The sequence below is a fragment of the Brassica oleracea genome, chromosome C3 (genome assembly GCF_000695525.1).
Source record: "Brassica oleracea var. oleracea cultivar TO1000 chromosome C3, BOL, whole genome shotgun sequence".
Taxonomy (NCBI): Eukaryota; Viridiplantae; Streptophyta; class Magnoliopsida; order Brassicales; family Brassicaceae; genus Brassica; species Brassica oleracea.
The window spans coordinates 2,603,266-2,612,285 of NC_027750.1; the positions used below are offsets into that span (position 1 = coordinate 2,603,266).

At 37.9% G+C, this 9,020-nt stretch overlaps 3 protein-coding genes across 3 annotated transcripts; 1 reads left to right on the plus strand and 2 right to left on the minus strand.

Moving 5' to 3' along the window:
- Nucleotides 1-2,631: 2,631 nt before the first annotated feature.
- Nucleotides 2,632-4,459, plus strand: LOC106335689 (50S ribosomal protein L19-1, chloroplastic). Its single transcript, XM_013774269.1, has 5 exons — nt 2,632-2,969; nt 3,471-3,620; nt 3,697-3,783; nt 3,869-4,002; nt 4,175-4,459. The coding sequence occupies exons 1-5, from the start codon at nt 2,745-2,747 to the stop codon at nt 4,278-4,280; spliced, it is 702 nt and encodes a 233-aa protein (XP_013629723.1). The 5' UTR covers nt 2,632-2,744; the 3' UTR covers nt 4,281-4,459.
- Nucleotides 4,460-4,572: 113 nt separating this feature from the next.
- LOC106335691 (OTU domain-containing protein DDB_G0284757-like) lies at nt 4,573-5,757 on the minus strand. Its single transcript, XM_013774271.1, has 6 exons — nt 5,640-5,757; nt 5,502-5,556; nt 5,347-5,421; nt 5,109-5,267; nt 4,880-5,018; nt 4,573-4,788 (listed from the first exon to the last, which is right to left on the minus strand). The coding sequence occupies exons 1-6, from the start codon at nt 5,672-5,674 to the stop codon at nt 4,637-4,639; spliced, it is 615 nt and encodes a 204-aa protein (XP_013629725.1). The 5' UTR covers nt 5,675-5,757; the 3' UTR covers nt 4,573-4,636.
- A 171-nt stretch (nt 5,758-5,928) lies between these two features.
- LOC106335690 (NADH dehydrogenase [ubiquinone] iron-sulfur protein 7, mitochondrial-like) lies at nt 5,929-7,896 on the minus strand. The gene is made up of 2 exons (XM_013774270.1): nt 7,441-7,896; nt 5,929-6,375 (listed from the first exon to the last, which is right to left on the minus strand). Exons 1-2 carry the CDS (start codon nt 7,857-7,859, stop codon nt 6,141-6,143), a joined length of 654 nt encoding a protein of 217 aa, XP_013629724.1. The 5' UTR covers nt 7,860-7,896; the 3' UTR covers nt 5,929-6,140.
- Nucleotides 7,897-9,020: the final 1,124 nt, after the last annotated feature.

Consider the following 9,020-nt stretch of genomic DNA (forward strand, 5'->3'; position numbering starts at 1 on the left):
ATCAGGTTCGAGAGGAAGAGAGTTGTGTGTTGTGAAGAAGAGAGTTGTGGGAAATGACATATATATATAGAGAAATATAACAATGATTTTACAAGAAAAGTTTTACATGGATTTTACATGGAACATTTACAACGACTTTACAACGAATTTAGGTAAGTTAAAGCACATTGAATGCACGTTTTCACCTTTATATAACGGTAACATGATTCGTTGTAATGTCGATGTAACGTTTACAACTATTTCGCATTCCACGTACTTTCGTCGTAAACTTACATTGACTTTACGACGAAATTTTTTCGTCGTAAATTACCATGGAGTTTACGACGAAATAATGTCTCGTCGTAATTGCGTTGTAAAGCCCATGTAAAGTTACGAGGAAATAATTTCGTCGTAAACCGCCGTTGTTACTGCTACGTTTTCTTGTAGTGTTATAAGAATAGAGAGAAATTCAAGAGAGTCCACCAACTTATTGAAAGCTAATGAAGAAAGTAGTTTTTGTCCTTCTTCAAACTGATGTTCACCACCACACACAAAAAGGAAGAAAATTTTTCTATCCATTCAACTAATTTTCCGCAATTTTTTTCAAAAGGTAGACAAATCAGAACGTATACGTTTTAAATGCTGTTTTACTTTGAACAAAAATGGCAATTATGGAAAATTCGTTATAAATATCCCAATCACAAAAATAGAATATTTAATCACCAAGTTTACAAAAATCCCTAAAATGTAATGAAAAATCAACATTGCTTGGAGAAATTAAGGACCGCCTATTCTTCTAGACATGTCTTCTACGTAATTAAAATGCTCTTTAGCACTAAACCGTGTTACACCATCATCTTATTACAATGTGATTCCCACTCTCTCCAACAAATACATGTCTGCCTGCACATCTCGCACGTTTCCTTCACCGCGCCGCGTGACTTTGATAAAAAATGGACAGCGCATCATATTTTTTTCACGCGCTAAACCACCATCACATTCTCACCGACCGTTGTTCTTTTAGATGCACGCGCCTGGGTGAGCGTTCAAAAGACGGCCCATATGTTTAAAACGACGCCGTAACATAGAGATGACGACCTGTCGAAATCCACGCTGGAAGAATATGAACCGTTGATCGTCATGATTCGCGGGACCCGCAGGTGGACCAGCTGTAATTATTGCAAGGATTTCTAATGCTGGAAAGTCCGGTTACCTAAACCCAGCTAAACCGGATATGCTCAGCCTCTTTATATACTACGCCTCATCACATTGCTAATTTCACCAAAAAAACCTTGAGAGCTTTAAAACATTTCGAATCAACAAAAACCCTAGCCTCCTCTCTCTCTCTCTCTCTCTACAAATCTCTGAAATGGCGATCTCAAAGGCTTCCGTTGTTGCTCTCGTGGCGGTGATCGTCTCCGTCGTTGCTACCGTCGCTTCGGCTCAGTCCGAGTCTCCGGCGCCAAGCCCTACTTCTGGATCTGGTGCCTTCTCGCCGTCCATCGTGTCAGCTGGTGTTGCAGCCGTCGCTGCTCTTGTGTTCGGCTCTGCTCTTCGGATCTAAAGTCTTTGCGATGGTGATTCGTACAGAGTGGATTGTTTTTGAAAACTTTATAGCATTATTGGTGTGTATTCTTATACCTTCATATATATATATATATGAGGATGAGTATTTGTGTCTTTGTCATTTCTAGATGATTTTGCGATATTGTTCTTTTGATATAATATGATTTTATTATATTCTATTTATGGATGTTTCTCAGATTGTTCTTGTCCTTCTTCGCTTATCGAAATTTAACCAGAAATTTGATTATAATCTGTGGAGATAAAAGTGATGGCTACTTGGATTAATTTGAACCGAATAAGAATATGATATAAGCTAAACTGAAATACATAAATACAAGAACTGATAATAGAAGTTTATACAAGAACCGAACTAGAAGTTAGTAGTACATAAACCATGTGGTACGAAAATCATTACACACTACTTCCAATTGTAACGCTCCAATGTTCAAATAGCTTGGTGCATGGTTCAGTTTTGCTTCGAGCTAATAACATCCGGTTTTTAAAATTCCATGTAGTTTCGGAATCAGTCAGAACTACAGTGCCCATTTAGATATAGTGATATATGAATCCGACATTGTTTTGAAATTTTGCGGATGATTTTGTAAGAAAAGCACATTTTGCGTGTAAAATCAATATGCAGAATGAGACTTTAGGCTACAGAAACGTGTGTTTTTTTTGTTCTCATTACAAAGACAAGACAGCAAAAGAAACCGTTATTAACGGATTCAACGTTTCCTTAATGGAATTGAGAAAAATTAGTTGTGAATTAATTTGATGATAGGAAAAGTTGAAGACTTTTTTTCATTGCAGCAAAATTAGAAAGTTCAAATCATTTTTTTTTTCAGACGGTGAAGAATAATAAACTGTTGATTAGTTGTACATTTAGCATTTGGATGTGATAAAGGAAAACTAAAACGCGTTGGAATTACTAATTAATGTTCTATAATTAGTTAATTACCTTAAACAAATCAGCCAGGGCACAAAAATTACAAATGAAAAGAGGAAAAAGTAAAGGGTTCATTTGACGTAAATCATAAAACATCAGGGGTTAATATGCAAATTACCAATAAAGAAAAGAACCCTGAAGAAGATGGCGAGGGTTTTTGGCTTTAGCTCAAACTCCGCTGTAAACCTTTCCAAACTACAGATTTGGATCACTTCAGGGGCATTGGATCGAATTCCCCCTCTTTGCGGAGAAGATGCAATCGATTCGTAGCAGTACAAGGTTGCTCCACAGGAACCGTTTCTCAAACGCCAACACTCTTCCTCGTTTCACTTCGTCTTCTTCTCCAACCTTGCCTGCTAATGAATCGAGGAGTGTACGAGGGTTTGATTCTTCCCGTTCCACCGGAGCTTTTGATTCGCCAGCGAAGTATCTCATTAGTTCGTTGACAAAGGCTGTTTCTTTCTCTTCCGCACTACCTGTAAGCAAGCCACTTCTCTCTAATCATGGTGTATTGATATTGTTATCGGTTTGTAGAAACGTGGAGGATGACTAGTTACCAATAGAGATCTATTTACCAAATGGGTTGTGTAAAAGGAAGAAACTTTGCTACTGGATCGGTCTTGCTGAACACTGATGAGTAGCAAATTTAGCTCAGATTGCTTATGTGTGGGGGGCTTTTGATCGCTATGGTAATCACAGAATAGAAAATGATGATGATTAGGTGAAACTGAAAGTATAAATGTCTCAAGCATCATTGATTTTTGTTTGTTTTCTTATTTGCTGGTTCTCTTGGGTCTATCTCGTTTGGTAGTATAGGTTATGTAGATGCAGAGGAACCAGTTTCGTGCTCTTGTTATTTCAAAGTTATATGCTTTCACAAATTGTTCTGCTTTATAGCTTTCCTGGATGTTTTGGTCACACTGGCATTTAGTTTAGACACTCTCTGGCTTTTAATGGTGATTGGCATAATGTTTGGCAGAAACATAACTTAACGTATTCATCGAGGTGCTTTTCCACCGTTGGAGATTCTGTTCAGTCTGCTCCTCAAGGATTCCCTGTGTCAGCTCCTGATGCGCCTCCGAGAATCAAGTTCAAGCGGCTTGATAAAACCGCCAAGCATATCATGCAGGTACAATCCAATCTTTAACGATTGGTCATGGATATATTAATCACTTCACGTTTACAGAAGTCACAACCTTCTGCAGATTGTAGACAAGGAGGCTGTGGAGGAAGTGAGAACTCGTAGAGAGATACCGGAGATAAGGCCCGGTTACATTGTTCAGCTTAAAGTGGTAACTACTATTGAAACTCGTAGAGAGATAACCAGATTGTATTCTCACAGGCTTTGTTTCTTTTAACTTCGTTGGTTTGAAACAGGAAGTGCCTGAGAACAAGAGACGTGTTTCAATCGTAAAGGGCATTGTCATTGCAAGGCGTAATGCTGGTCTTAACTCTACATTTAGGATTAGAAGGCTTGTGGCTGGAGTGGGAGTCGAATCCATGTTCCCTTTGTAAGTATCTCAACCTTCTGGCCTCCCTCTTTCTCTCTCTCTCTCTCTCTCTCTCTCTCTTGGGATAAAGGCAAAGATTGATTTACATTTCTAGAGCCTCATATAGCATGCACCAAAGGCTCATTTTATGAGAACAGATGCTGATATGTGAGTGGTGGTGTTTTGATGACAGGTATTCGCCAAACCTGAGGGAGATCAAGGTCCTGGACAAGAAGAGGGTAAGAAGAGCGAAACTTTATTACCTCAGAGACAAGATGAACGCTCTCAAGAAGCATTAGCACCTGAATAATCATACAAAAGAGAGTACTCTACGCTCTTAAACAAAATCTTGAGTGTTTTTTTCTTTAGTGACAGACCTGGCTTTGAGTCACATATTGGACTGTGTAATGTAATGAATAATGATGGATCATTCAAGCTATTTGTTTCTTTAAGGTTCCAATAAATTGGCTTTTGAAGATGACAAAGTTTATTATGCTCTCAACTGTCAAAGCAACAAAGTTAGGCTCTAACTTCTTAGCATATATGTTTCCCAAATGAAACAACAAGCACAAATGTAGATATTTGCGTTTGAAACAACTCAGGGGAATAGTAAGGTATCTGGTAGTGGTAGTACTAATAGACCTCCTCCATGTTGCTATTTCTTCTTACTTTTGCTTCTGTCATTCTTCTTATTCTCGTTGTTCTTGTGCTTGTCATTCTCATTCCTCCCTTGTGTCTCCTTGTTATTCTCACTCTTATTCTTACTCTTCCCCGGAAGCTCCAAGGGAGCAGGATCTGTCTCTGAACCTGAAACAACCAACAAGATGAACAATACGACTTGCGAAGAAGAAAGATTATATACGGTATGCTCTCCAGGATAAGAAGAAAGTGAACAAACCTTTCAAGTAGATGGAGTTGTAATGGACCCCAACCAAATGGCTCAAGTAAACAGCTCTCTCGAGCGTCAAAGACTTGGGAACAATCTCCATGGAAGGTACTTCTTTCTCTGACGTAATGACTACTATCTTCACCCCAAACTGCATAATCGCGAATACTTGTTCATTGAGCTAAAAACGAGCGAGAGAATAAAAAAACCAAAGTGAAGAGATTATTATATAGAAGTTAACCGTATCAGCAGCTGCCTGCAACGTAACGCTATCACCCCACACGCCGCTTTTGGACATGTTCTTGACATACTCGGAGTAGTCTTTGGGAAGATCGTTTGCTCTTTTTTTACTCGAGTCCATCTCAACAAACTCTCTATAAATTTTTGGACAAGTTTTAAGCTGAAACAATTCAATATAACATCATCATGAGATGCTAACAAATAAAAAAAAAATAACAATCTGCAAACTTGATTGATACCTGTTTAACTATTCTTTCTCGAACTTTCTCATGATACTCGGGGCACCTGAAGAGCTGATCAGCTAAAGAGCTAAACTGTAACATAATAATTAACAAACATTAATGATGTGATAAAGGAGGGATTAAGAAAACATTAATTAATTAGTATTTATTACCTGGCAATTTCCATCACTTTTGATCTTCGTCTCGATGAAACCTTCCCACTCTAACCTAACAATCCGGAAGAGTAATCAGTTAAAACACTGATGATTAAACAAGATTTGAAAAGAATAATCGATCGTTAGTTCGTTTACCTTGACTCGAGTCTTTTCTTGTGCTCGTTAGACATTGCTTACGTCTTTTCTCGGCGACGATCGATTAACAATACTGTGTCGCTGGCTCGAAGATCTCTCTCTCTCTAAACAATTTTTTCTCTCTCGATTGATATTTATAGATTTTCTATAATATATGAAGAAAAAGATGGGCTCGTTCAATTTTTTATGGTTAGGGTTGTTATGGGCCTAATGTTAACGGCCCTATTAATCAAAAGAATCTTTAGGCCCACTGGCTCGTCTATGCATAAATTACACACACACATGCGAATAATTTAACAAGAATCAGAAGAATCTTTTAGCTGATAAACTGGTAGATATAACAAAAAGGAGTCGGACAACAGAATTTTTATGTTTATTCAAGTTTCCACAAACAAACTTAAAAGTGCACTCTTTCACATGGCATCTCCACCATAAACGTTGCATTGAAACGTCCACGTTTTATTTAGCCCCAAGCTTTGGCATTGGTAAGAAGGGTTTTGATCACTTGTTCCACCAGTGCAAGAAATCCTTGCGCCTGTTGATTTTCTTCTGAAGCTGGAGTAGTCCATAGAGCAATGCCTCAGCGGTTGGAGGGCATCCAGGGACGTAGATGTCGACTGGCACGATTCTGTCACAGCCTCGAACCACTGAGTAGGAGTAGTGGTAGTATCCACCTCCGTTGGCGCAGCTTCCCATCGATATCACCCACCTTGGCTCCGGCATTTGGTCATAAACCCTATCATTGTTTCGAGATATTAGAAAACTAAAAACTTCTTTTAAACAGGATAAACAAGAACAGAAGCATTAAAACATTTGAACTGATCCACATATAAGACTTCTGCCAGATTCAAGACTTGATTTGTGTGTGGGTTGAAGAGAGAGTTTTATCCCTAAATACTAGTTCGATCACTAATAGATAATTCAGCATAAGAGCAAAGCCACACCAACATCAATCATCTATCAAATGCATCAAAAAGTTGAACGTCTCGGTGGTTGATGTTTTGAGAACCCGTGGTTACTTGTAGCTAGTAGATTGACTTGGTGTATATTCTATCTCTAGTGTCTGGGGCCTAAAAGCATCATTAGTATATAAGCTCAGCTGCCTACCATTTAAAAAAAAAAAAACATAGACATACGTTTCTTGACAACAAGATTCTAATTTCAAGAAAATAGGCTCTGCAGCTGAATGAAAGCTTCATAACATCAAACAAGAAAAATAAGGAATCTTGTCAAAGTGTGTCGGATATCAATTTTCCATTAACAACACACCTCGCAATAAAATGGAAATCAGGTCCCAATTACAACCAAGCAAGGAAGATTCTAAACAGTGAGCAGAAGGAGCTACATATAAGATCAAACAAAACATAATAATAACAATGAATCTCCAACCTCTAATTAGTAAGACCAACCCATGATCACATGTTTCCCCAAGCTAGATAATCTAAAATCCTTTTATCTCCCTCACAAAAGACAAGCACAGAGGTTACATGAAACGAGATATATAACTCACTGCATAGTGCAGCAGCTACTCTTCATCTCTGTATGCTCAGGACTTTGAACCAAAGTTTCAAGAATCTACGCTATACAATGTATACTAACGGTATGGTCAGTCTTACAATCAATCATACAGTAACTCTCAATTTGACACGAATCAAGCAGCACAATCAGAATACATGAACCCTAAATCGCCAGGAAAGAGATAATTCCAAAACTAAATCACTCAAATCACAATATCTCGAAACTCTAATTCAAACGCGCCTATCAACAAGCAGAGCAACAACACTAACGAAAGAAGACGTACTTGCGAAGAGCAGGAGCCATCTTGTTAGTAAGCGTCCCGGCGACAATCATACAATCCGATTGACGAGGACTAGGCCTGAAGATGATACCGAATCGATCCAGATCGTAGCGAGCAGCACCCGTATGCATCATTTCCACGGCGCAGCACGCGAGGCCGAAGGTCATGGGCCAGATCGATCCCCTGCGAGCCCAGTTCATGAGGTCATCGACCTTCGAGATCACGAACTCCGCCGTCTTCGAGAGACCCGGCGGAGGAGGAGATGAGGTCGAAGGAGGACCTGGTCTGGTGTAGGAAGTCGGCGACGTCGATGGGGAGAGAGCGGGTAGGGACGTGTGGATGTGAGAGACCGCGGCGGCGGCGCGTTGAGATCGGAGGAGGAGAGGGAGGCGCGTGGCGGTGTTGCGCGTGATCATGGCCATTTGATTGTTGTCTCTCTGAGTTTTTTTTTTTTTCCTCTCGTCGTGGAGTTGTGATTAGTTACCAGGTGGATAAACTATTTATATTAATTATTACCATCCTTCTTTTAACTTTTTACAGTAATTTATAATTGTTTTGGTTTAATTTTAAGACCATTAGATTATTAAATATTATTATATTCTTATCCATTTGCCAAAGAATTATTCTTGGGTTCACCAACCAATATGATTGTGTTATTTCATATTCGATATTTTTTTAAAAAAGAAAAAAAATATTGTCAAATTATATTATGTTTTTAAAATTTAAAGATAAAAAGAAAAAAAATAGTAGTAATTACAAAAAAAAAAATTTAACTTCGTGAGAAAAACACTAAATCCCTAAATACTAATCCCTAAACCCTCGAGTGTTTTAGTGTTTAGTGATTTTGATTTAGAGTTTAGGATTTATCCAAGGGTTTAGGGTTTACTAAAGGGTTATTAGGATTTAAGATTTAGTGTTTTGCTAACGACGTCAAAAATATTTTTTTAAAAAATTCTTTTTGTAACTATTTTTTTTTTATTTTTTTTATTTTAAAAACATAATATAATTTAACAATATTTTGTTTCTTATTTTAAAAGATATCGAATTTGAAATAACGAAATAACGACCGGCAAAATCTTGTTCAATAGATTTAAGACCGTTAGATCAGATAAAAGCTTCTCTAAGGTATGCATATAGTTATTGGATATACTAGGTAATAGTGTAATTGATTCAGTTACTAGATAGTTTTGCTTGGTTCTCTAAACTATGGCTCATGAGAAATAGAGATCAAGAGGAAAACCAGCAGGTGCATGAACATGTTCTCCAGTTCAGGTATTACTTATCACGTTATCAGTTGGGTAATTAGTCAAGGTGAAGTAGTCAGAGATGCAGGCACACTGCTACAACTGGAAATGATTCAGAGTTTGAGATATAACAAGGAGCTTCGATAAGTTCAATTATTGGGCTTTTATTGTTTTTATCATTGCATTGCTCTGTCAATATTAATGGGCCTTCGTGTTCTCCTTTCTGAGCTTTTATCCCATTAATTGTATTTTCACAACTTCAGAGATATTGATGGAGTTTTGGTTGTGGCAAAATAGTTCAAATGGTAAAATGAGTAAAATTTTGTAAGTTGATGTAGC

Coding starts and splice junctions, on each gene's coding strand:
- LOC106335689 (XM_013774269.1), top strand. CDS start 2,745: ATGCAATCGATTCGTAGCAGTACAAGGTTGCTCCACAGGAACCGTTTC. Junction 2,970..3,470: donor CTTTCTCTTCCGCACTACCT/GTAAGCAAGCCA, acceptor AATGTTTGGCAG/AAACATAACTTAACGTATTC. Junction 3,784..3,868: donor ACATTGTTCAGCTTAAAGTG/GTAACTACTATT, acceptor GGTTTGAAACAG/GAAGTGCCTGAGAACAAGAG.
- LOC106335690 (XM_013774270.1), bottom strand. CDS start 7,859: ATGGCCATGATCACGCGCAACACCGCCACGCGCCTCCCTCTCCTCCTC. Junction 6,376..7,440: donor ATGGCTCCTGCTCTTCGCAA/GTACGTCTTCTT, acceptor AAACAATGATAG/GGTTTATGACCAAATGCCGG.
- LOC106335691 (XM_013774271.1), bottom strand. CDS start 5,674: ATGTCTAACGAGCACAAGAAAAGACTCGAGTCAAG. Junction 5,268..5,346: donor GAGAAAGAATAGTTAAACAG/GTATCAATCAAG, acceptor GAATTGTTTCAG/CTTAAAACTTGTCCAAAAAT. Junction 4,789..4,879: donor CAACTCCATCTACTTGAAAG/GTTTGTTCACTT, acceptor TGGTTGTTTCAG/GTTCAGAGACAGATCCTGCT.